This window comes from Diaporthe amygdali (genome assembly GCF_026229845.1).
Source record: "Diaporthe amygdali strain CAA958 chromosome Unknown NODE_43_length_333103_cov_65_012416, whole genome shotgun sequence".
NCBI classification, from domain to species: Eukaryota; Fungi; Ascomycota; class Sordariomycetes; order Diaporthales; family Diaporthaceae; genus Diaporthe; species Diaporthe amygdali.
The window spans coordinates 278221-303858 of record NW_026517063.1 but is presented as its reverse complement, the minus strand read 5'-3'; the positions used below and the strand labels follow the sequence as shown (position 1 = coordinate 303858).

The 25638-nt window shown below is 53.1% G+C and overlaps 10 protein-coding genes across 10 annotated transcripts; 5 read left to right on the top strand and 5 right to left on the bottom strand.

Annotated features, from left to right (window-relative positions):
* Positions 1 to 46: 46 nt before the first annotated feature.
* Positions 47 to 1262, bottom strand: J7T55_000089 (uncharacterized protein; the record flags this gene model as incomplete). Its single annotated transcript, XM_053134303.1, has 2 exons — positions 47 to 975; positions 1217 to 1262. The coding sequence occupies 2 exons, from the start codon at positions 1260 to 1262 to the stop codon at positions 47 to 49; spliced, it is 975 nt and encodes a 324-aa protein (XP_052987989.1).
* Positions 1263 to 1669: 407 nt separating this feature from the next.
* J7T55_000088 (40S ribosomal protein S0) lies at positions 1670 to 2778 on the top strand (the record flags this gene model as incomplete). Its single annotated transcript, XM_053134302.1, has 4 exons — positions 1670 to 1800; positions 1886 to 1924; positions 2018 to 2466; positions 2525 to 2778. The coding sequence occupies 4 exons, from the start codon at positions 1670 to 1672 to the stop codon at positions 2776 to 2778; spliced, it is 873 nt and encodes a 290-aa protein (XP_052987988.1).
* A 1435-nt stretch (positions 2779 to 4213) lies between these two features.
* J7T55_000087 (uncharacterized protein) lies at positions 4214 to 5839 on the bottom strand (the record flags this gene model as incomplete). The annotated part of the gene is made up of 1 exon (XM_053134301.1): positions 4214 to 5839. One exon carries the CDS (start codon positions 5837 to 5839, stop codon positions 4214 to 4216), a length of 1626 nt encoding a protein of 541 aa, XP_052987987.1.
* A 1750-nt stretch (positions 5840 to 7589) lies between these two features.
* Positions 7590 to 8843, top strand: J7T55_000086 (carboxy-muconate cyclase; the record flags this gene model as incomplete). The annotated part of the gene is made up of 3 exons (XM_053134300.1): positions 7590 to 7784; positions 7856 to 8408; positions 8473 to 8843. The coding sequence occupies 3 exons, from the start codon at positions 7590 to 7592 to the stop codon at positions 8841 to 8843; spliced, it is 1119 nt and encodes a 372-aa protein (XP_052987986.1).
* A 1052-nt stretch (positions 8844 to 9895) lies between these two features.
* J7T55_000085 (uncharacterized protein) lies at positions 9896 to 11419 on the top strand (the record flags this gene model as incomplete). Its single annotated transcript, XM_053134299.1, has 1 exon — positions 9896 to 11419. The coding sequence occupies one exon, from the start codon at positions 9896 to 9898 to the stop codon at positions 11417 to 11419; it is 1524 nt and encodes a 507-aa protein (XP_052987985.1).
* Positions 11420 to 11508: 89 nt separating this feature from the next.
* Positions 11509 to 11742, bottom strand: J7T55_000084 (uncharacterized protein; the record flags this gene model as incomplete). Its single annotated transcript, XM_053134298.1, has 1 exon — positions 11509 to 11742. One exon carries the CDS (start codon positions 11740 to 11742, stop codon positions 11509 to 11511), a length of 234 nt encoding a protein of 77 aa, XP_052987984.1.
* A 1332-nt stretch (positions 11743 to 13074) lies between these two features.
* J7T55_000083 (uncharacterized protein) lies at positions 13075 to 17071 on the bottom strand (the record flags this gene model as incomplete). Its single annotated transcript, XM_053134297.1, has 7 exons — positions 13075 to 14538; positions 14621 to 15141; positions 15197 to 15492; positions 15631 to 15766; positions 16391 to 16464; positions 16589 to 16791; positions 16925 to 17071. The coding sequence occupies 7 exons, from the start codon at positions 17069 to 17071 to the stop codon at positions 13075 to 13077; spliced, it is 2841 nt and encodes a 946-aa protein (XP_052987983.1).
* Positions 17072 to 18391: 1320 nt separating this feature from the next.
* On the top strand, positions 18392 to 19342 carry J7T55_000082 (Initiation-specific alpha-1-6-mannosyltransferase; the record flags this gene model as incomplete). Its single annotated transcript, XM_053134296.1, has 1 exon — positions 18392 to 19342. One exon carries the CDS (start codon positions 18392 to 18394, stop codon positions 19340 to 19342), a length of 951 nt encoding a protein of 316 aa, XP_052987982.1.
* Positions 19343 to 20203: 861 nt separating this feature from the next.
* J7T55_000081 (tp-dependent rrna helicase spb-4) lies at positions 20204 to 22126 on the bottom strand (the record flags this gene model as incomplete). Its single annotated transcript, XM_053134294.1, has 1 exon — positions 20204 to 22126. One exon carries the CDS (start codon positions 22124 to 22126, stop codon positions 20204 to 20206), a length of 1923 nt encoding a protein of 640 aa, XP_052987981.1.
* A 1693-nt stretch (positions 22127 to 23819) lies between these two features.
* J7T55_000080 (uncharacterized protein) lies at positions 23820 to 25232 on the top strand (the record flags this gene model as incomplete). Its single annotated transcript, XM_053134293.1, has 1 exon — positions 23820 to 25232. The coding sequence occupies one exon, from the start codon at positions 23820 to 23822 to the stop codon at positions 25230 to 25232; it is 1413 nt and encodes a 470-aa protein (XP_052987980.1).
* Positions 25233 to 25638: the final 406 nt, after the last annotated feature.

Genomic DNA, 25638 nt, shown 5'->3' with positions numbered 1-25638 from the left:
AATTTACATTTTTATGTTCTTCCACTCGGTACTACTCTACTTCTCGTTACCTAACCTCGATCTGCTTCTTGTAAGTCGCAGGCGACAGGCCCAGCGTCTCGATCATGTGCGACCACCGGTCGCTTCCTCTCTCCCTCCTCTCCATGTACTTGAGCAGCTTCTGCCTCCTATGCAGCAGTAGCCGCAGATTCTTCTTGTTGTGCTTGTCCTTGTTGCCCTTCTTGCCCGCGTACATTTGGGCCAGCACTCTGATCTTAGCCGTTAGGATGGCGATCTGCACCTCCGAGGACCCCGTGTCCGGGCCGCCACGGACCTTCTCAATACGTTCCGTGTGTCCCTCGGCCAGCGGCTTCTGCCGCAGCTTCGCGTCCGTCTCATGCCGGCCAAATGTCTCGATGATGCGCCGGATGTTGGCATGTCGCTTGTCCTTGCTGCTGGCGTTGTTGAGGGTTGTGATCCGGTTCAGGGCCTCGACCGCGCGCTTGTGCTTCTCCTCGTGATCCTGCTTGCTTTGGTTATCGACAACCTCGCTGTAGTAGATCGAGCCCACGTTGCCCGCGATGGGCGCGGTGAGCGTGTAGGACTCGGCGATGGCCTCGTCGAGCTCCTGCTTCGTGAGCTGGTAGTTGAGGATGTGCTCCGACGTCGGCAGGGCGTGCGGCTCCTCAAGCGCGTTTCCGTCATCATCCCGCTTGACCTGTGACAGAGACGACTGACCGCCGGTGTCGAAGGACTCGAGGAAGGGCGTCACGAGGCCGTTCACTGGGTCACCCCATGCCTGGTCGCGCTCGACCTCGAGCACCTTTCGCCGCTCGAGGTTTCGGTTTTTTCGTTGTTGGGCTTGTTGCCACCGGTAAGGGTCTAGTTTCTGCTTTCGAAGAGTATCCCTCTCTTTCTGGGTAAGGGTGGCCTTCTGGATGAGGGGTTGAAGGGAGGGCGCGGCTTGTCGGGATGCTGCCGCTGGCCGGAGACATACTGCATTGGATGTCAGTCAAGAGTGTTTGAAGTTTGGCAAAACTGCACAAGACACTGGCGGAGGAAGCACCAGTCTCTCACGATTTGTGACAGAGTATGCCCTGTCCTATGGCAGGTTCTAGCAGCTCTGAGAGGTCGCCCATCAGACTCCCTTCCTGGAGACCAGCTTTCGCAAGACAGCGTATATCCAATGCAACTCGGCGAACTTGGGACAGGAGAAAGGTAGAATCAAGCCACATACATGTCAGGCTCTGGAGCCCTGAAGGGCCTGGTATTCTGGGCGGCATGGTGGGTTGGCCGCGGTCATCGACAGCTTAACGACCCGCGATGCTCGTCTCATGGCCGCCATCAAAATTTCTGGGGACGCGGCTCTCTTGACGTCCTCGCATTGCCGCAGCCAGCTCGCTCGCTTATCATATCAGGTTAGCGCAGCTTTGGCTTCAGCCACCACAGCCACAGGGAGGTACGTACCTCGCCCTGCACTTTTTTTTTCGCACCCTAGCGGCGGTCCACACTTTTCGAGGGCGCACTTGCAGCAAGCAAAATCGATTGCTGTGTGTGGTGCAAACCTGCCAAACTTCTTTTGCAGAGCCCCAAGCAGCCTCACCTCGCGAAGTTCATTCCTCTCATCTCGAGCACCACTGCATTGCCGAACTTCGCGACGACAACATTTCTGTCACACCCAACCGCAATCATGGCGCCCGCAAACCTGCCCAGCGTTTTCAACGCCACCAGCCAGGACATTGAGCTGCTCCTGGCTGCTCAGTCCCACCTCGGCTCCAAGAACTTGCAGGTTCACATGGAGCCTTACCTGTGGAAGACTCGGTATGTTTGAAGCCACGACATGACTTGGCATGACTTGAAAAGCCATCTTCTCCTCCAGCTTCACCTGCTAACGGCGTCTAAACAGTGCTGATGGTGTCAACGTCATCAACGTCGGCAAGACCTGGTAAGTTCGACCGAACGATGGGTCGCGACTTCTCGCGACGATCGCCCTCGAACGCTACAAATGGCGGTATTCTAAACAAACGGCCACGAACAGGGAGAAGATCGTTCTGGCTGCCCGTATCATTGCCGCCGTCGACAACCCCTCCGACGTCTGTGTCATCTCTGCCCGTCCCTACGGTCAGCGTGCCGTCCTGAAGTTCGCCGCCCACACCGGTGCCCAGGCCATCGCCGGTCGTTTCACCCCCGGTTCCTTCACCAACTACATCACCCGTTCCTTCAAGGAGCCCCGTCTGATCGTCGTCACCGACCCTCGCACCGACGCCCAGGCCATCAAGGAGGCTTCCTACGTCAACATCCCCGTCATCGCCCTCTGCGACACCGACTCCCCCACCGAGTTCGTCGACGTTGCCATCCCCACCAACAACAAGGGTCGCCACGCCATTGGCTGTGTCTGGTGGATGCTCGCCCGTGAGGTCCTGCGTCTGCGTGGCACCATCTACAACCGCGAGACCCCCTGGGACGTCATGGTCGATCTCTACTTCTGTATGTCACGCTCAATTGATTGTTCAAGCCCCTCAGGAACCCCACTAACATTTCACAGACCGCGACCCTGAGGCCGAGGCTGAGGAGAAGGTCGAGGAGGAGAAGCTCGCCGGCGCTGACGAGGTTGGCCCTGCTGCCATCGAGGCTGGCACTTTCGCTGCTGGTGCTGACTGGGAGGCTCCTCCTACCGGCGCTGCTGGTGGCGAGTGGAGCGCCGACCCTGCCGCCGCCAGCTGGGACGCTGCTCCCGCTGGCCAGGCTACCGAGTGGGGTGCTGAGCCTGCTAAGGAGCCTGCTGCGAGCCAATGGTAGGACCAAGGCCCGGCCGAGCAGGGATCGCACTCCAATGGATGGTAGACTGGCGCGAGTACTTTCTGGCATGATTGGCATCACTCGACGAGTTCTGAGTGGGACGGTATCCAGGGCTGGGGTCGACCTGATCTTGCACCGTTAAGGGAAAGAAGCCTGATCTGGACCCTGTTGTCTGGTGAAGGAGAAAGCCCGGTGTGCTTGGGTCTAAGAAATGGACTTAATCGTTATTTCGCTCTTGCTCTTGGATCCAGTCCTGGCACGGACCCAAGGCCAAAATGGAATTAGACAAAGGATAGGAAAAGGCACGGTAGCCAATGCGATACCTCAAAAACCGTAATACACCCATGGCTTTGATTCGACTCTAATGATGCTCTGGTCCTTCAACGCCGAGGCGTCGACACTGCATTGACGCAGCCTGTGTCCTTCCAATTCCGTCCTCTGTGCTTCTTGCCCATGGGTTTGCCCCTTTCAGATTTTTGTGTCACTTTTGCAAGGAAAGATGCGACCATGTTCCGCAAACCGTCGTAGATTCGGGAAGTGAATTACGTCCTTGGTCTTAGCAGCACCACTTCTTTCAATCGAAAACATCACTGAGCTAAGAAATTCTTTCTATCGCATGGCAAGCGTCGACTCCATGTTAACTCGCCGGAATTACCCTCAAGGCTGTACATACAAGCCGACAAAGTAAAGATAATCCATCTTCATGCTCGGATCTCTGAAAGTAAGTCCAAGGAAACGCCCCGCCCACAGCGACACCAACTGCATGATAACACATTCAGCGGTCAAGAACCCTGTTCACATTCTTTGTCTACAGCCATTGTATAATCATCTCATATTTGTATTGATGCCAACTCATGCTGAAACACCATTGAACTAGAATCATTCTGTGTCTATGGGGCCAGTGCGGAGGACAGACTTAGCCAAGACAACAGCATAGTACAACGGAAAACCCAGGCAACCAGGCAGCTTTCGAATTTGTCAAAACATCAGCTTGGGCGCGGGAGTCCGCTTCGCGGTCACATTATCTATGTAATAGATAAATACAATAACAAGGGGACTTGTGAAAGAAATAGACAGATTTTATTATAGGATAACCAGCTATAGAACAGCCTTACGTGGGTTAACAATCCGTAGGTATAGCCTCTCTCAGGGTTACCTCTTTTGTGATAATGTCCTGTACAGTACTTTCCTGTTGAATGACCTGTACAGGGAATTAAGTAAGCCACAGAGGGCTCTACAATGATGGTTTCGCTATTTTCTTTTAGTGCTGTAGCGGTGTTGTTCCAATAATTCATGTAAAGATTGAGGTCCAGGCCTCAAGAAGATAACAATTTCGCACCCAAGTGAATGTCAGTCTCAGTTGTGGGGCGGTCGATTAGCAGAGCATTCAATGCATGCCCCAGCCTTACCCTCTCATCTTCGTTCTCTCCTGATTTCAAGCATCCTCAATGATCATAGCCACAATCTGTTCAGCCATAGCATAGAGAGTAGCCTGCGGGTGTCCGCCCATAGGCATCGGAATGATGCTTGCATCAGCAACCCTCAAGCCCTTGACACCGATCACCTTCCCCTCCGCGTCAACGACTTTGCCCATAGCTGCGGTCCCACCTGAGTGATGGTGCTGCGTTGCTGTACGTTGGATTCTCTCCTCGATTTCGGCGTCACTGGCATCGGGCATGAGAGGCACCAAGCCCTCCAGGCCTTCTCCGGACGGTGGAGTCTCGCTGTCGACGATGCTCTTCATCGAGGTGGTTGCCAACATGGCCTTCAGGGTCTGGCGGGCGGCATAGACGAGAGTATCGCGGTCTAGTGGGGTGGAGAAGTAATTCGGTCGGATGCACGGCTGATCGGCTATGTCTTTGGACCGAATCGACACCGTGCCGCGGGAGGTGGGGAGGAGAAGCATCGTCGATGTGGCGATGTGGGTGCCGTCAACTGGGATGCCCGGGATGCCGGGAGGGGCGTAGAGGGTGAGCACCTCGAACAGGTTCCTCTTCTGCTTTGCAGCGTTGGGCTCGTGCTTCGTAATGATGTCTTCTGGCAGAGGCTGGCTCACCACCCAGTCCCACGGGAGGCCCTTGAACAGCGCGGGATTTCGCCACGATGGACTCCCGAGGGCGTATCCTTTGGAAGGATCACGCAAGCGGAAGGCGAAGTAGACGGCGAAGTGATCGTGGAGGTTCTGGCCGACGTGTGGCGACTCGTGCACGATGGGAATATCTTGTTCGGCAAGAATTGCAGACGGACCGATACCTGAGAGCATAAGAATCTGAGGGGTGCGGTACGCGCCTGCGCAGACGATGACCTCCTTCCGCGCCGTAATCCTGCGGCCGTCGGCCAGCTCCACACCAGTGGCAATGGTGTCGGAAAATGTGACCCGGTGTACAACAGTCTCAGTGAATACGCGAACATTGTTGAGCGGATAAGTCGAATACGACGGCTGCCGTAGACCTTCGCGAGAAGAGTTCTCGCACACTTCAGTCAAGCCCGCGATGATACCGCCTTTCTTATCCAGGTTGGGAGTAACTCCAAGTTCGGTCCAGGCATTCTCTACGGGTTCGCGAAGCAGGTATTTGCGTTCTCCCGATTCAGACGCAAGAATTGTAGTGACGTGCATAGGACCGGTGAAACCATGCTCATCAGCGTCGGCACCTGCGCCGTGAAAGCTCTCTGACTTGCGGAACCAGGGCTTGAGTCCTTCGTAACTCCAGCGCTTGTCACCGACTTTGTCGGCCCATTCGTCGTAGTCGGCGGCATCTGCACGCAGCCAGCCTCCAAAGTTGAGAATACTGCCTCCACCAAGGACTTTGCCAGAGTTGAGGGTGTGGACGCGGTCAGCCGTGCTCTCGACGCGCTCACTTTGATAGGCATAATCAAGCTCGCCACCGAGGAGTGACAGGCCGCTCAAGAGCCCCGCCGCAGCTGGGTTGCTGGATGGGTCCGTTCCTGCTTCCAGCAGGACTACCTTGGGTCTTGCTTCACTCTGACTAAGACGTGAAGCCACGAGGCATCCAGTCAGGCCACCGCCTACCACTATGTAGTCTGCAACTGAGTCTGTCATGTTTCGGGTACCAATGGATCAGAATTGTGAACCGCTTGAAGAATTGAGATTTGAGTAACGAGAGGAGGGCAAATTGCCGTGCCTCTTTTCCATTGATCTCATAAGCCATGGTCAGACTATTTTACGGCTTACTGCTATAGTCAGCCCAATAAGCATATGGTTTCTGGCTTGTTGGTTCCTTGTTGGTTTCTCGTTAGTAAGCATTTAGTCGGCAAAGCAGCACTTGAGTTGCAGGAAAGGGAGCATCCGGACAGCAGCCAGGTGAACGAAACAAAAATAAAAATTCAAAGTCTAGTGTTCTGGTTCTCAAATTCCTGGACTTGGCCGGCCGAAGTTCTTCGATCATTATCCTCTTTGTCTTCGAATCCATCTGAGCGTTGCATTTGAAATAAACTGCATGCGTGCATGTATAGAACACCGAAATATTTCGAGAAAGTCACCAGCACGCGATGCTTTCGGGGGCAGCAAAAATGATGCAGAACGATAGAAGTACAGTCCAAAAAACGAAACGTCAGGAATAAAGCGGTGCGTAGTGGATCATGAAGTCTTCGTCATATTGCTGGGTGGGTAAAGACGGGTGTGGATAATTGTTTAGCGGCCACGCGTCGTCTTGGCCAAAGCTTGTCTTTGATAAACTCGCTGACGAAGTCATCACAGGGCATTGGTCATTGGTCTGGTCCAAGCCGGGAATGATCCACTAGGAGACCCTGGCAGTGTTCGTCGCAATTAAGACCAAGGGGCCTTCTATGGAGATCCAGAACTTTCAATATTCACGCACCGTCGTTCCCCTGATGCCTGATCCAGTGCTTGGTCATAATGATTATAGCCTAGGGACTGCTCTCATACAATCACTCTCTGAGCCTATATAGGGTCGCTCTCATCATTCTCTGCCAACCAGATGTTTCGTCAGCAGTATCTGCTCCTTCGTCATATCTCAGCCATTGCGCATGGCATAACACAGATGGCTTCTGTTGTATCTCTGGCTGCCTGACCTATCTTTTTGAGTCCTTTGGTGATTGTAGTCCGCGAATAGCTCACTGAAGTGAATCGTTTATTGAATAACCATAAAAAGCTACCCGGCTCCTCCGGTGATGTAAATAGGTGCGGCAATACCGTGCTCTTGAATCTTATTCCCCAGATTGGTTTTAAAGGGGCGAAGCGTTGAAACAAACGACCAGTGACGCGCGTCGATTTCGTAAAACCAGCAGCCCAGCCCTACGCTGCTAAGTCATTCACCCCAGATATTCCGATCGGCAAGCGGGAGAGGCCTTGGGTTCGGGAGCGGGAACGGCAGAAATAGCCCTGTGAGAGCCCAGAAAGCAAGAGAATGCGGAAGTTTCTAATTGGCTGCGCCACTAATGCCGGCGATTCTGGGACTCGACAGATCCCTACTTGCTGCAACAGGCGGACCGTGGACAGGAACTGGGTCCTGCGTTTGACCGCGATGTGGGGGAACAGCACGATCGCCAAGCCGCAAACATGGACGCAATTAATTCGTCAGCAACAGGTGTACAGAAGCATGAGTTATTGAGGATAATAGGGGATATTTTGCGCAATGTGCAAAAAGGAGACAAGTGACCAGTACTATATTGTGTCACTGACAGAAACATTTAATTACCAGAAGCAGTCGTTTCCATTCTGGTTATTTGCCATATTTTGCACGCATAGCGCAGTTCAGACTCCATTAAATCCACTTTGTACAGAATATTACATACCACACTCTTTTTCCCTTAGCCTCTGAATAGACACCATGCGTGGTGCTTCCACAGTCACTTTGGCAGCATGTGCTGCGCGTGCTCTCGCTGACTCGCACACCCTCTATGCTGGTTTCTTCGCTGGCACCACTTTGGTGCGGCTCGAATTCGACGACTCGACCAATGCATTGACCCTCGTCGAGAACATCACTGCTCCGAACACGAGCGGCCAGAAATGGATCACCCTCGACGTATGTTCAGGCTTCGGATTTGGCGTTATCTGCTCTCAAGACATATTTCAATGCTAACGCTCAATGACTAGTCTCGGAAGCAAAACCTATACGTGGCTACCACTGGCTACTTCCAGGGTTACACCATCGGAGATGATCTGAGTCTCACATATAAGAATAACGTCTCGCTGTCCTCGGACTGCTCCAACGCCAATTACATTGCAGCATCCAGTGTATCTCCTTACACTGTCTTCGGCACGGCCTACAGCACCGGATGTGCTAGCCTTGCCATCTCTGTCGACGAGGACGGCGCGCTACAGAGTACATATGCGAATGCGACCTACGACACATCAGCCGGTGTCCACGGCTCTGATGTGAGCCCTGACGGCGACTTCTTCTATTCAGCAGATGATATGGGTAATGGCGTTTGGGTCCATTCCGTCGATGAAACGGCGGGCACGGTCGAGGAGATCCAGCACCTCGACGCTGATGACGGCAGCGACCCTAGGCACTTGGCTGTCCACCCCAATGGAAAGTGGGTATATGTTGTCTATGAGGCGGCCAGCTCCATCGCTGTGTACAGCCGCGACAACAGCACTGGGTTGTTGACCTTCACCAACACCACTTATTCATTACTGCCTGATGGTAAGATCTCTCTCAATATCTGGAAATACCCTGTGTGATTGTATTTCATTAACCCATCAAACAGGCTTCACCAACTCATCTTCCTACTGGGCTGATGAGGTTATCGTTTCGAGCAAGAACTCCACCTCGCCTAAGTACCTGTACGCCGCCACCCGGTCGCGGACCACAGACATCCCGGGCTATGTCTCTGCCTTTTCCCTGGATGCCGACACGGGAGCCATCACGGAGCAGCTGTTCCTGCTGCCCACCACTAACAGCGGTGGCTCTTCCAACTCTGTGGGCCCTTCTGGGTTCAGCGAGGAGTACTTTGTTATTCCCGACAGTGGCTCCAACTTCCTCGAGGTCTGGAAGATGGCCGATGATGCGTCTAGCGCATCTGCAGTTGCACACCTGGATCTTGAGAATGGGCCTGCGAATGCTGTGTGGTATAGCTAAGTGTCAACTTTGCAGGAAATGGTGAGCAGCCAGACGGCTGAGGGGGATTGGCACTACCTATAACATGAGAGCGTTGTCGGTAGCTTAAGATGGCTAAATTTGGAGACACTTGTCGAGTGTGACACCAAAAGTTAAACTTGGGCTCGTCAGGGCATCAAGGCCGACAACATACTTGCATGTGAATTGCAACTCGATAAAAAAAATGGCAGAGTCTTCCCCCAACATCGTACATTGCATGCATCAAAACAGACTGAAAGTGGTGTTGGTGATCTCAAAAATATGAATTCTAGGAAGGAATCTCGCTAGTGAAGACTCTCACCAGTCCAGCGACGATCGTGGCAGAAGTGAATGCTGAACAATCAGAAAGAGCTGGAAAGGACCTTCAAGAAGCCAATAGTGAAGGCTCTCATCAGCATGAAGATGATAACATTCTTGAAGATAGGCAAGTCGAGATGGCTGGGCGCTACTGAAGCCTGTCGAAATATGATCAACACTGGGTGGATTGCGGGAAATTTTGCTCCTGCCAGATCCTGACGTGCACACGTGCGGTCTGCAGTCCCTTCTGTTGTTCGATAGTACACAGATGCCCGTTACAAGCCATATCATCTGCGCCATGAGCTGAGATTACCGGTCACTAAATAAAGTATGCTGTCAAACCCGAATTGGGCGTTCTCGAGTGACACGAGCTTACGTGCATTGCCTCAGGGAAGGATAGAGTTGTTTGTCAAAGAATGGCTCGTGCTGACGACGTACTAGGTATCTACATGTCAGTCAGAAACTTCCAGATGCCACTTGCTCTTTTCATCTACTTAGCAAAGACAGGAATTTGGATCAGCCCTGTAGCTCGATCTGGGCGACTCTGTACTTCTAGACTAGCACGTGCCAATAGATCTCGGCACGCTTCATCAGCTTCAACTCTTACAAGTCACTCCCAGCATACAGCCAACAGTCACACTCAGAGGTCCTTATAGCTCGCTCTTTTCGACAAACAGAGTGATTGACTTCGAGACTACGCCTGTTGAAATTGTTCCTCTCGAAACAAATTGTCCAATATGTATGAGTATCAGCCACTCCCGGAGCAAGACTCCATTCGAATCCTCATTCTCGCCCCAGGCAAAGACAACGATCCATTGTCTGGAACCCTCGAAACGACTCATGTTAATAATCGTCAGCAAACTCCCCATTCTGCCCAGAGAGCACCCAAACGACGAAAGACGTCGCCGGCGGCCCAGTTGCCCAGATGGACCGCAGGCAGACCCTTTGAGGCCATCTCCTACGCATGGGGCTCAAATATGTTGGATCACGCCATCCTATTGAATGGTATGGCCCACCAGATTACGGCCAACTTGAACGATGCTCTTCGTCAATGCCGACTGCCAGATCAGCCGCGAGCCTTGTGGGCAGATTCGATATGCATTAATCAAAACGACTTGAAGGAAAAGGGACAACAAGTCGCAGTGATGGATCGCGTTTATGCTTCTTCCCAGTGTACCCTAATCTGCCTAGGGACTGACACTGACAATCGAGACCACGCTTGGGACGCCTTTGAAGTGCTTTCTGATGCTAATACAATGATCCAACAAGCCCTCCAAAGTCCGGGCTTCTCTTGGGAACTTAACAGCTTCCCTTGGCCCAATTTTCAAGATCCGCTCGTCAAAGACTCGAGATGGCAGTCAATCAAGATTATGGTGGATCTTCCCTGGTTCTGGCGCGGTTGGGTGGTGCAAGAGGCAGCATTAGGACGTGAAGCGCGTATCTTGTGGGCCGGCTGCGAAATCCTATTGCTGGACTTGATGAGAGTCGAGTTATGGTTTAACAGACGCGTGAGAGAACTAGCGGGGACTTCAAACCATGTCAGCTGGTGGATTACCAAACTCGTGCGGCAGACGCTCGTTCATCAACGAAGGGCAGAGGCTAGGGTTTTTTACGACTCGGAGTGCCTAATGGAAGACATGGACATTCTAGAGACTTTGGATGGTGCTAGGAATCTGGGCCTTGGTGATCCAAGAGATAGGATCTACGCATTCATGGCCCTACCATTTGTCAAGAACCCTATGCCTGCTCTTCGTCCTGACTATGAGCAATCACACTTGAGGCTTTATCGAGACTTCGCCGTGAAGTATCTGGAACATACTTCAGACTTGAATATCCTATGTTATGTGACACATGAGGTGGACGATGGGCAGGGGCCTGACAGCCTGGAGAGCTCATGGGTTCCACGATGGGATCATCGGAACTGGGTAACTTCTGTTCGTATCATTGGTCAGGGCTATCGATTCGGCTCTGATTCTGCAGACTCGGCCGACTTTGCGATTGTGCACAAAAATGACCTTGCCCCAGTTTTATTAAAGGTTCGAGCTGTCGTCTTCGGTTTGGTCGGATTTGTTTCGCAGCGGTTTATGCAACATTCGACAGCTGAGGACTTGACCAGGGTATGGTCGCTTGCTTCGGAAGGAGTTCCCCGCGCCTCAGGACGAGAAGAGTCTGACGCCTTTCATGAAGTCTGGCTTTCCTCCAGGCCTTGTCTTTCGGAACCTTTTCAGGACCTTCCCAGGAAGATTGGGATGACTCCCTGAAGTCGTACTCACGGCTTCTTCAGAACAGCGTGCAAGTTTCAAGGTCTTCACAGAGCTGCCAAGTATCTGCTGGGGTACAATTTTGCCATTCAAATTTGATGTTCACTGCCGTCAATGCGCGTCTTTTCATGCTCGAGAGAGGGTATTATGGACTCGGCCCATGGACCATTGAAACAAGCGACGTCTGCGCTTTCATCTTTGGGGTACAGACGCCGCTCATCCTCCGCAGAGTCCCTGGGGAGGATGACCGCTACAAATTGATCGGTCCCGCTTTCGTTGTCAGCAAGCAGTTGAACGAAAAGGGGGTTCTGAAGGGTTTGCATTTTCTATCCAGTTGGAAGAACTGGCATGAGCTCTGTGACCTTGAAGGATGGACGAATTGGGGACTAAAGGTAGAAGACATTATCCTTCAGTGAGAGGATGATATGCCACAGAAAGAGAAAAGAAAAATGCCACAACTCGCCTACATCTCCCAAGTCCTATCTTTCACCCTGAGGATTCTCCATTGCGATTCCTCATAGAGCATGTTCAGCCCTTCACCCCGAATCATGCAAATCCTGGCTCTGCTTCTTGTGAAGCATGTTTGTGCTTCCTTTCCTTGCCATCTCCAGTCGTTCCGCCATAACTTCATTTAACCCTCAAATGTCTGTAACCGTGTGCTTCTCGCATCGAACAAACGAGTAATGCAAAACGCGAGAGTGGATTACGTTCGATATCCTTGCGGCATAATGAGGTTGTCAGCTTGCAAACGTAAACGCGGGTGTGGTCGTCACAGCCAGGCAATCAGCAGCTTTTGCCCAAAAGAGGAACGGGTCAATATCACTTCAGCTGTAGCTGGAATATGTAGTAGCTTTACCGACCATATTTACAACTGAGAGATACCAGGATATCTTTGAACAACATCTCAGCAGTTGCACAGTCAGTCACGGACTCACGTTTATTGCATAAAAGGCCTAAGTAGCTCGTAAGGAGTTGGCGGTCATGGCTCCGACCTTCTTCATGATTACTCCCGAACTTTTCTTGAACACACACGCTCTTGTCACTCGCAATCCTGTCCTTGATTCTCGTCAAGCAGTCCGGGCCGCAGCTGGCTAAGCGCCGGAAGTTGGAACATTTCCTCGCAGAAATGGCCAGTCTACAGGGTTTACTATTGATGACTAACGTACCCGCCAAACTTACCTAGTTGCTCCAGATAGGTGGTTCTTCTAGGGAGCTTGATGATAGAATTCTCGTTGCATTCATGTACCAATGTATATCAGCCCCACCCCCTCCCCCAAATGAGGGACCTAGGTGGGTAGTAGGCAAATATGAGTCGACCATCCTGTACCTTTGCGGCGAGCTTGCGATTGGAAAGTTGTGAGAATTCACATACAATTCGGTATGACCTAGATACCACGAGAAGTCTTACTCAGCACTCTCTACCTACTTCACGAGCGAGATGGGATATGCGTGGCGCATCAGACACAGGAGTGCTAGCTCTTATAAGTGACTTACCCATCTATCATCCATCCTTTCTATGGTGTCTCTGTTTACTTTTCTAGTTGGCCTTTGATATGCGGCAGGCCTGGATAATTTCAAATTGAAGTGATTAAATCAGCTGGTTCTCCGCGATCCCCGTTACTAACGGAGCCGCTGAATCTGTTAAAGTTTGAGTCTCAGCACAGGAAGATAGTTTCACTGGCCCCCGTCTCCCCGAGCCACTGGCACTCATCTGCAAACTTTTCCCAATACAAATAGCTACGTCCCCGGGAGTCTGCTGTGCCTTCAGTCTTGGTTAAAATCTTCTTACTGCTTGATTCACCCTCAGTATACAATGCAGCATCGGCGTCCTCGTCAAGAGCCCCTATATCAGTCTTGTTTGCGGAGCCCAGTGCCTCGATGATCCTGTCGTTCGTCTGTACAGTGGCATATTCTGTGCCATCACCAGAGGTTCTAGCTGTTGAACCCTCGCCCTTGTCTCTAGTAAGCTGTTCAAGAAGTGGAATCATGAAATTGGATATGCCGACTCTCCGATAGAGCGGCACGTTAACCTCACTCGCCGGCGTGATGACCAGCCCCATGTGAGCACTAATGGGCAAGATATACAGTCTAGAGCTCTCTGCATCTGCAATATGCTCGTCAGAATCGAAATTAGGATCGTCGGCAATAAAGTCGAAGACTTTGGGACCACCTTCTCGGTCTAGCTGCCAGACGCGGCTGTCTTGCTCTTCTGCATCTTCATAGCCGTAGAAGGCTTTGCTCAACCGCCCACTGATCTTGAGTACCTGAGGTTCTGCGGATAATTCACCACCCAGGTAAGATCTGTGCTCGTCGTCGCTCGCGATCGTGGCCTTCACGTAGGTTAATTCGCTCAGTGGCTTCCCCAGAGCGTCAGCCAGCCAGTTGAGCTCGGCCCCGAAATGCTCCTGGAAGCCGTCCGCACTCGCCCAAGACCAAGAAGGGGCCCTTGTAGGACATATGCGCCAGAACCGGGACTTGTCGGGCCCGAACGTCTTGATTTCAAGTTCCGAGTCCGAGGAGTCTGAAAAGCTGTTGGACCAGTGACTGCCCGGGTACCAGACCAGGCCGCACGCGAGGTCGCATTCCCAAAGCCCATGCAGGTACCTCGACCCGATCCAGCGCTGAAAGATGTCGACCAGGCCATTGATGGCGATAAGTTTGTCTTTCTCTAGCGTCAGCTGACGATTTGAGTAGTCGAATAGCAACATATACCACTGGATTAAGGCGGCTTTTCGACTTTGCGGGGAGTAGGATAGCAGCAGGGGTGAGCCATGCTTCTCGATTGCTGGCATGACCGACCCATACTCGAACCAATCGCCTGGGTCGCCCCATGCGCGGAGGCGCTGCTCTCTACACACCCAGTAGTATTCATACCGCGAACAGTAAAGGATGCGCTGAGATAGCAACCTTTCCTGGAGAGTCCACCCTCGCTTCTGAAGAGGCTCGTGCTCGATCCCCCATGTGTTAAAGTCAGAGCTCCGGGGAGAGATCTTCAGCTCAAACCCGGGATGAACGTCTATCGTGACGCGGTGGTCTTCTGAAAACTTGAGTGGAAAGCACCCCGCGTCCTCAAACGCAGATGCAGCAATTGTGAAATATGCACTGGCATATATGCTGCCCTGTGATATTCCAAGATTAGCCTCGAAGGCCACAAACAAGCCTACCCAGGAATAAGAGTGTGCCCCCAGACAGAAATCTTACCATCTTGGGCGCCTCTTGTGCCCAGTCATTGTCATCATTCTGAATGATACACAGGCAATCAACCCAGAGATGACGCACTCCCGCTGCGTGTGTGATCTGTACAGCTTGTCGGAGCGTGAGCGGTAGGGAATCAAGCTTGATGCCATTCCGGTATTGTTCAATGTTGGTTGTGGTGGTCCGGCTGGCTCTGTAATCTCCCCATCGATGGCTCAGTGCAGTGTATCTTGTTCTGTTTCCGGTGCCTGCAACAAGACGGACGTGAAACCGCCCGTTGACTTGCTGGATTTCTAAAAGCCTGGTCGGAGACGCTGACGTGTCGACATCCATTGAGCTTCGATGTGAGTTCTTGTGGTCTCGGCAAACACCGTGGATGGAGTCGCAGTCTCGTAACCACGAATGAAGCATCTGTGTCATGTCCCGCCAAGGTACAGCCTTTCGAAAGCTAGAAACCGGGGTGTTAACAGCTTCGCGTCCCTTGATCGCATCAAACGATGATGAATTATCAAACGTTCGGACAGCCTCTGCATGATACAAATCAGCAAGTAGAGCCTTCATTCCTATTTGAGATCGAAATACCAGTCTCCCAGACTTCGACTTCTAGAAATCCTTTCCACGTTGGATTGCTCTTGAAACCTCCCTCGGAGGCGTCGGAAGAACTTGTCTCAGAATCGGTCTCGCGCGTGTTCTCGTCTTCGACGACTCTCACAAGGAATCCAACCATATCATTATCGGATTTGACAGGCTCCAGATACAAATGATTGCCCGGCGGAATCTGAGTAGGATCATGCCCAACTGTGTATCTCTGGGTAAAAATCACCGAGTCTTCAATGGTCTGACAGAGCGCGCAGAAGTCCGCATCGTCGCGTAACTGGCTGTAGGGTTTTTGGAATGTGTACCCTTCATCGAGAATTATGCGTGTGACAGATACGCCAACGACGTCTCCTTGTCCATTGTGACTTAAGGAGGTATCCGGTCGCGCACCCAGCATCGCTTGGGTTAGAGATGCGCACTCTCCGCATAGCCCAGACTCCAGGACGCCCCTGCCTCCTTGAAGGCGGGGGTACGCATCCCCGCCGATGACAGGGCGGCGGTACCACTCACATATCTCGTCCCCGTCACCAAGCGCGAGAGTTGCAGTTGCCCGGTCTAGATCAGACATGTCGAAATTATGGTCAGACGGACCGGGAGTGGATGTAGGGTGAGCAGACCAGATGATATAGATACGTTTGAAGTAAGCAACCCTGCACCCACGTGCACGCATATGCTTGTACAGCAGGAGGCCAAATGTCACACAGATTACTAACAGTCGCTGTTCGGAGACATTCAATTGAGCAGCTGGAGATACCCATTGTGAAACATAAATGCTTAGCTGACAGGAATTTAGTTAACGTTCATTAATAATATAATAGAGTATAATTGAAGTGTTCTGTCAGCGTATTTTGCCTCCTTTCTTACTGACTTAAGCCCACTGTCTCTGGTTAAAGAAGCTACGAATGTACGTCTAGCTTAATACAGGACGTCAAATTATGATAATATTTCGAATAGTAATTCAGAAAATAATCAATAATATTCTCATTTTATAATTTGTATCCGTACAAACCAGCTGAGATTGTTAATTAACCCAAACCCAGACCTTCCCATAGACTTAGGCACCGCACCGACCCTTCTTATAGTCGACTGTGCAAGTCAAGAGACTATAGTATGCTCGAGAACCAGCCGGATCGGGGCAGCTTGTTCCCCTCACAGGCTCAGTATCCTTATTACACAAACCGACTTCCTCATTATTGTTGGTCACGTCAACGAGAACACCGTATCGCTTGTCGGGGTTACTGCCGTTAGGAGAGCTAGCAGGCTAGAATCAGTGCCATGTTCTTCCAAATTCGGTCATGACTTAAAAACTGTTTCGAAAACTGGGACAGCCATCTTGAAACCATGCATTCGGAACAACTTAATCGAAAATAGACGTACCAATCACCATCCTTGCCCTTGACAATTTTAAATATGTGGTCGTCGCAAAACCCGCGATCGCCAAATTCAATGTCGCAGTAGACCACATCATCAGCAGGATAAGGAAATGGTGAGCCAGTTCCCGCCCGACTACAGATGTCATCCACGTTGTTACCGAGTACCCAGGTGTTTTTATAATCGCAAGTAGCTGGTACACCAGCGCACTAACAGAGCGAGAGTCAGCCAGAAGCACCAAAAGAAACACAAATCTGCAGGCTTCATGGCTCTTGGGATCGAGCCTCATATCTCAGCAGCGCGGTGGCTGAGATGATCAAATAAAGAACGGGAGCAACATACAACGCCCTCACCATGCCAGCTGCCCATGTAAATGTTCCACCCGATATCTCCGAGTTGTCGGCTGTCCAGGCTATCGGATTTGACAGCAACCGGAGGAGCTCCCAGAGCCGATCCAGTCAACGCCAGAAAGAGGGTCGAGGTCTTCATTGTTATGTAGAAATTCACTTTATCGATTGAATGATATAATCAGTCTTTGGATTATTTGATCTGGTCGAAGTGGTGCAAAGGAAATTGTCGTTTTACTTTTTATTCTCTCTTTCGTAGTGACATATACCGGACGGCTTTATAGTCCCTCGAGCCCTCACGCCTCAAAGGTTTGTGGCGATGTTGCTCCGAACATCACTGGGGCAGTGTATCAAGTGAGGTCATAGCTGATGAGTTCTGCCTGCTCGTATGTGAGGCATAGGATTAAAGGATTTGCGTGCCTATATCAGACAAATAATCTGACAAAACATATTACTATTGAGAGACACTCAATTCCTATTCGAGCTACAATAAGCAGCCCGGAATCCCATTGTTTGTCTTGGCCGTAGATCGTTATGTCGGCGTGGTTTACACCGTCTGGGTCCAGTCACAATCGATTCACGTGTGACAAAGAGAGACTTGCTTGCTTATGTTGATCAAATCCTCCGTTTACAAAGGAATCTGTCTGCCTAGCGCCGGAACAGAATTGTAAACAAGTTGAGTGGGCATGCCGCTGTAAGCACACAGATTGGAACCTTGTGAGATGGAAGACAAGGAACTCAAGACCCATGCTCTCTGCGCAGTTCACTGGCATGGACACAAAATGATTTTTTTTAATAAACTTATTTAAATACTTTGCTTCGTCGTTCTTAATGATTGAATTTCATTTCATGTTGTTGATTGCAGTTTTTAGTTAATGATTCAATTAATGCGAAAATTTATATATTTCTGCTGGGACAAGCGCACAAACAAACTCAAATTAAGTTCGCACTGAGCAGAAAGCTGTATCCCTATGTGCCCACACTAAGGTGGCAGACTCACGTATCTTAAGATGAAAAATACCCACCGTTTGAGCTGCTCGTGGCTAGCCCTCTACAGACGCTGTTAGGTTTAGTACTAACGAGACTCTCATGTCCGTGCTTGATGTTGGTTTCTTGTGAATGCGAATATTTCAAGCTTGATGACGAGCTAAAATTGCGGCATCCCCTACAAACGGACATGCATGTTTGCGAACCCACTTTCAGCAATTTAATTTGGCGATCCAGGGAGCCGGTCACCTTAGTTCGAATTACTCTAACTATGTTCATCGATCCGAACTTTTTTAAGGTTTGAAACGGGCCACTCACTTCCAAGGCTGACCCTGTCGTACTCGATACATGGAACACATACCCGGCACCGACGGCGCATGAAAACCCTCTGTCGCAAAAGTATCTGTCCTTGAACCCCTGATCTCAACTTCACATCATCAGCTCAGACAACATTCAATAGTTGTCTCGAGCGATCATGATCCCCTCCCACCAGTCTTTGTCTGTGTTGCAGCGCAGGCTCGTTGCATGCGTTGCCGCGTGCATCCTCTGCCTGTTCTTATACCAGTCTTGGATACTCTCTCCACAATTCTTATTTCAGTCTACGCCATCAACGTTACCGCCTACAATTCCAAAGACAATATGGTACAAACTTGGCCCCAAAGGACTCAGCGAAAACGCCCGGAATTGGACAAACAGCTGCATCGAGAAGAACCCCGGCTACCGGACTGAGTTCCTCACAGATGAAACTGCAGATGCGTGGGTTCAGAAGAGTTTCACTTCGCGCCCGGACATCGTGGAGAGCTACCTCAACCTTACCGTGCCAATCCTGAAGGCGGACTTCCTCCGCTATCTCCTCCTCTACGCCGAGGGCGGCATCTGGTCCGACCTCGACGTCTCGTGCGAGGACACGCCCATAGACGACTGGATCCCCGCGCAGTACAAGGGCGCAACCTCCCTCGTCGTCGGCTGGGAGTTCGACGTCGGCTGGGGCAAGAACATCCTACACCAACTCAACAGCTGGATGATCCTGGCGAAGCCGGGCCTGCCCCATATGCTGGCCGCCATCGACGGCATCCTTGGCAGCCTGCACGAGGTCGCTTCCAAGAACGGCGTCGCGATCGCAAACGTGACGCTGCCGATGGTCGGGGACGTTGTCGATTTCACCGGGCCCAGGCGGCTGACCCGCAGTGTGTTCCAGACCCTGCAGCAGAAGCTCAACGTGACAGATGACGAGTTCGACCCGATCGAGGAGAGCACTTGGTTCATCAGGGAGCCGAAGCAGGTTGCGGATGTCTTGATCCTGCCCGGATATTCGTTTGCTTCGTCAACCAACCACTATGATAAGACGGACGTCGTGGGTCCATCGCTGGTTACCCACCACTATGCTGGCTCTTGGAAGAATGACCATGGTGGCGAGGAAGTCTGAAACATGGATGGTTCCTGGAAAATTCAGCTCCGGATGCAAAAGATCTTTTGCATTTACCGTCGCAGAGAAGCTCCGCATATTCGATCGACATCTTCGATCTTCGTGGGTGCTTGCATGGGGCAACACGAATACCAAAGATGCGTGCGCATCCATCGACTACGGCGAGACTATGTCCAAGAGAGAGTCTTCAATTCCTCACAACCGCGAAAGGGTTTGTTGGTCTAGTCAGGTCGGAGCCTTGTGAGATAAGTCTCAAGCGACTTCCGAGCTTCACTCTTGGTTTGATGGTCCACAACCGCTCGCAAATCCATCAGAGACCAATGCGAATGTTAGTGGAACTGGAAAATGGTGGGGGGGAGGGGGGAGGGGGGGGGGGCTTCAAAGATGCCGGAAGGAAAGGCACATACTAGGAACATCGCATTTATTTGCATGTACCAATCCAGTAGCATTCTTTCATATAAAGACTGGCGACCGGACGGATCAGCCTTCGGATAGACTGTCTTGAATCGTGAGATGGCACTATGGCACAAGGGGCAAACATCACAGCTCCAGCAGCCATGTCTATTCGACCGAATTAATCAACCTTGCTGAAAAATCCGCAGGTTCAAAGTTGTTCTTGAACATTGCATCTCCCTGTACAGCTGATCCTCGGCAGTCAAGGCTTCTCCCTAGAAAGCTCACCATTCACAGGTGGCATTTGCGTTAAGGCTTAGTTTGATGTTGTGGTCTTCCTCATTAGTATTGAGTGAACCTTCGGGATTCACATGTAGATGCATATCTGTAGATGCTTCGACGCACACGTCGATTGCTGTTTCCCAGCATCCCTTTTCCACCCTCCAACTAACTCAAACCACACCTTCTTTAATCGTCAAAGCCCTCAAAGGAGTCCTCATTCTTGCTCTTGCCAGTCCCACCAGTCTCCGCTCTCACTTGCGCCCTGACCTTGGCGAGCATCTCCTCCAGCGCCTTCTGCTCCTCCTTCTCCTTGTCCGTGAGGCCCGCGAGCCTCGCAGCTTCTCTCTTCTTCTCCTTCCTCTCCCGCCGACGCGTCCTCGTCTCCTCTTTCTCGACCTTGCCACTCCACGGCGCGTTCTTGCGCCTCTGCTCAGCGCGCTTCTCCACCGCGGCCGCGGCCTCGCCGCTCTCGACGGCGGCCTGGCGCTCGGCCAGTGCGGCCTGGCGCTTCTTCTCCTTGGCAGCATCCTTGTACGGGATGGCCGCGACATCGATGCCGAGCCCCAGCCCGCGGTCTAGCCCCTCGACCCGCCGCAGCTCCGCCATGCGCGGCAGCGCCACCAGCCCGTACTGCCGCGCCAGGTCCGGCCAGTCCAGGTCCGCGACGCGGAAGATGGACGCCGCCCGGTGCTCGCCGTAGCTGCGCACGAAGCTGGGGAACGCCCGGAACGAGAGGTCCAGTACCTCGCGGTCCGCCAGCGCCATGGCGCGGATGCGCGCCGACGCCGCCTCGGCCTCCTCGTCCGTCACGGTGATCCTGGGCTGCGTCAGGGGCTGCGCCGGCGTCTTGCGGATCTCCAGGAACGGCACGTAGTCCTCCTCCCTGCCGGGCTGGAGCATGACGACCGCGAGGCCGCGCCTGCCTGCGCGGCCTGCGCGGCCCGCGCGGTGAATGTAGGTCTTTGGGTCCTGAGGCGGGTCCTGGACGACCAAGTCGACTTGGGGGATATCGAGACCGCGAGCTGCGACGTCTGTGCAGAGGAGGACGGTTGGCGATGATGAGGTAAGAAACTGGTTGAAGTTTTTCTCTCTGGTCGAGGGGTCGAGCTTCCCGTGTAGGCGGAGCAATGTGAACCCTGGGGGCATTATCGCTGGGAAGACCTTGAAGAAATACTTGACTGAGTCGCATGTGTTTAGGAAGAGGATGGTCTTCTGGGGGCGAGGGTTGAGTTTCTCTAGCAGCTGCCCGAAAGCGAGGAACTTGTGGGACGCTTTGATAATGAGGTAGTTCATCTGTAACGAGGCGGGTGTTTTCCTCTCTTCGATGATGCCCCCGTCTTTCAAGTTCTTAACAGTGACGACGATCCTCTGCGGATTGCGGAGGCCGGCCCTGATCAGCTCTGAGACAGCCTCGCTCATCGATGCGCTGAACAGCCCAGTCCTCCTCTGTTTCGGCAGGTAGCCAAGAATAGTATTCAGCTGCTCCTTGAAGCCCAGATCTAGTAGTCTATCCGCCTCATCCAAGACTAACACTTCCAAATTCGACGTCTTGACAAGGGGGGAGGACAGCAGCTCGGCGAGACGACCGGGTGTCGCGATGAGGAGGTTGGGTGATTTTCGAACGAAGTAGGAAAGGTCGGCGCGTGGCTTTGTCGTGCCAGCCACTAGCAGCTGGGGGATAACCACGGGCTCGGTGCTTGCGGATCGCTTGTCATCGTCGTCTTTGAGGACTGGGAGGAGGTCGGCGGAGGGCTGGTGGAAAGGTAGGACCTGGTTGGTGAGGACGTCGTATATCTGGGTGGCCAGCTCCCTGGTTGGGCTGACGATGACACCGGTGACGTTGTGAAGTTTCCGCGACTCGTCTGAGCGCAGAATCTTGTCGATGACGGGGATAAGGAAGGCGAGGGTCTTGCCGCTACCAGTGACGGCCTCGACGACGACGTCGGTGTTCCTCCTGAAGAGTGGGATGGTGGCTGCCTGCACCGGGGTCATGCGTGCGCCCCAGCCGTTGCTCTTGATGGCGTCGAGAATCCATTCGGCGAGAGGCGGGGTCAGCCCCTCCCATGCGCGGGCATCCTTTTTGTCCTTTGATGCCGTCTTCCCAGCCATCGCGGGTTGGACAGGACGTAGTGGTGGTGTGGGGTAGAGGTGGCTTGTCGGTCGGAAGCTGCTAGTTGGTTGTTGCGACTGGCTGCCCTCTCTATTTTCAAGACAGAAACAGTCGCAAGTGCATCTGGGATGGTTGTTTTGAGAAGTTGGCCGCCAAAGTTCAATCGCAGTCCCAAGTCCAAATCTGCTTCATTGGCGCAGAGGCTTGACTTTGACGCTTGCCAATGCGACACAACCAGAAAAATAATTAAGGTTATCGCTATCTTATCTTATCGGCCGAGGACCCTTCCTAGGTACCCAGCATGCCGCATGCCCAGCATCGGAAACGCCGGCTGCCCCAAGCGATCGGGGATCGGATCGGGGATCATGTTTGTCTTGATGGTGGGCGGCAGGGAAAACAAGCAGACCATCTAGATTAACGTAATCTACTGGTGAGAAGTCGTCAGGGCACTGGGGGAGATGTGTTTGGCTCATGAGGTCATCCAGCCAGTCAATCTGATGATCAGGTTTTCTGTACGGGCTGGCTCTGTGATTGGGTTCTCTGAGCACTACACTGTTCCAGCAAGAAAAGCGATGTGACATCAGATCCATGGTACACCGCATGTTTCTTGCACTGGCACAAGAGGCCGACATCTCACGCAGGAATGAAGCCGAAACAGTCTTCGCTCCAAACCTGCTGTACGTGGGTTGTCTGGCTCACCCATCTGACCCATCAGACCCAGCGGAAGATTTTACCGCTGAGGCCGAGTCTGCAACCGATGGCGCAGAACATCTCATTCCACCCAAAGCTAATCTGTATACTGAGAAACTATGTTTAGCATGACAAGTGGGTGCAAAACCGTTGGAATAGAAGTCAACTGCAAGTGGCGGGCGGCACTGCGGGTAAGACGAACTGCCCGCCAGTGGGCAAAGTCATGCCTCAGCCGAGTCTGTGAATAGATACCGTCGCGATACTGTACTCTACTCAACAAGCAAGAAACCGGCCGACTAGACATGCCATATCTCAGTTCAGATACTCATTTACACAGTATCTCAAGTGGTCATCACTGACAGACGCAAAGGTGAAAAGAAGAAGCAGTACGGTGGTTGAAAGAAGCAATGGTCCGTCACATGCCTGTAATCCGTCCAATCTTTGCCTGCCTGCCTGCGACTGAGTGACTGTCTGGGCTAGGCTGGTACCCTGGTCTCGTTTTTTCTTCAGTGGTCGCGTGCACAGGCCATGGCAGAGAGAAAGAGAGAGAGTGCAGCGCACAGAGCAGAGAGACGGACGGAACGGAGCGTCATTCCCTCCCATCTCCGTCTCCAAAACCTTGATCGAGTGACGGAGACCGGTCTAACAGTAGTCGACCTTCTGCCGTGGTCTGTCGCCCGACTGTCGACTGTCGACTTGTCTACCGACTCCAGTATTCTTGTGGGTTCGAATGTTCCTGTCCAACACACAGGCACACACACACACACACACCCACACACATCGGGCCCTTCTGTGAGGCCGCCTCTCCGGCACAACCGCTGATTACTCGTCTTATTTTTAATTGTTCCCCTTGCACCCAAGGCTTGTGCTGCCCCCCCCCCCTGCCCTGCCCTGCTTCTATATCAGAAGCCCACTCCCTCTGCTCTGCCTGCTCTGCTCAGCAAACATGCGGCCGAGTCACGACGCTCAGCCGCATCAAACATTCATCTCACCCTGGATCCTATGCAAGGTGTAGCGGCCCTGCTCCACCGCCAACACCACGCCGCAGCTTCCGACGACGCCGCCCGCCAGTCTAGAAGGGACCGGCACCTCGAACTACATCTCCACTCCACCTCTCCTCTCTTTCCTTTGTTCTGGCCTTTCGACCGCCTGTATCTCTTCCGCCCTCTCTTCTCCGGCACCGTGGCCCTCCCCGCCCTGCCGCCCTTCCCCTCCGACATCATGTCCTTCCGCACCAAGCCCGTCATCCCGGCCACTCCGCGCGTCATCTCGCCGAGCCCCACGCCCTCCGACCGCGAATCCTCACAAGATGCCTACTTTGGCCCCACCACCAGGTCCGCTGCGAGAAGGAGGAGGCTCGCCACGCCCCAGTCCGTCCCAGAGAGCCCGAGCGAGGACAACACACGAGACGGACTGCGGAGGTCACGCACAAGGAGCAGGAGCCCACTGGGCACGGGCAAAGTGAACGGCCTAACGGCCATCAACACGGAAAAGACCCTGCTAGCCACCACGCCGGAGGACCTGCCAAACGGCAACGCCAACGGCAAGGCCTCCCACGATGCCAATGGCAACACCAACGGACACCTGTCTCCCAACTCGGCCCAGACGCCAGGATGGAGCTGGCGTGACTTCAGCCGAAGCCCGAGCCCGCTGGGGCTGATCCCCATCCACCGGCACTGGCGGACCTTTGTGCACAAGCACGAGGTGCCGCGCAAGCTGCTTCACCTGTCCATCGGCTTCCTGGTGCTGTGGCTGTACGCGTCGGGCACTCAGACCACGTCCGTGACGCCCTGGCTGGCGGGGGCCCTGGCGCCCATCGCAACGGCCGACTACATACGGCACGTCAACCCGGCCTTCAACCGCTTCTATACGCGCGTCCTCGGCGCCTTCATGCGTGAGAGCGAGGTTTCCGGCTGGAACGGTGTCGTCTTCTACCTGCTGGGCGCCCTGCTCGCCCTCGGCGGCCTCCCCAAGGACGTCGGCGTCATGGCCGTCCTCCTGCTCAGCTGGTGCGACACCGCCGCCAGCACCTTCGGCCGCCTCTACGGCCGCTACACCCCACGTATCCGCCGCGGCAAGTCGCTCGCCGGCTCTGCTGCCGCCTTCGTCGTCGGCGTCGTCACCGCCTGGGGCTTCTGGGGCTGGCTCGTCCCTACCATTGGACCCATGCCTGGCGATGAGGGCTTCATGTTCAAGGGGACGCTGGGCCTACCTCACGCCGTCGCGTCTGCTGTCGGTCTGGACAGCTCCCTGGCCACCGTGTCCGGCGGCGTGGCCCTGGGGCTGATGAGCCTTTGGTCGGGCTTCGCCGCTGCGGTAAGTGAGGTCGTTGATGTTTTTGGGTGGGATGACAACCTGACAATCCCGGTCCTGAGCGGGCTGGGCATCTGGGGGTTCCTGAAGGTCTTTGGGTAGATCCAGACGCACAATGGGAGGAAATCTAAATTGGGTTTTAACGAAGCTGTTCATGCATGAATATATGACACGAGCGTGTCTCATTCTTCTTCCGATCAATTATTGCCAGGTTTGGTGTTTGGGCGTCTGCGGTGGTCTCAACGAAAGGCGGTTGCCTTCCCCAACCTCCTTTCAAGCATAAAAGGCGAGCGTGGATGGATGAATAGATGGTTGGTTGGTTTTGGGTGACTGGGATGGCGGTGAAGGTCCAGACAGGCAGTTCGAAAATCCCTCTCGGGTAAGATAAATATACACATATAGAACACCTCAATACCAATCATCAACTTCTACGACTTCTACATTGTCTAACAAACCACCTTTTGACTTCACCCAGTCCGTTCGTCTAGTAAGGTCGCAAGAGGCATAC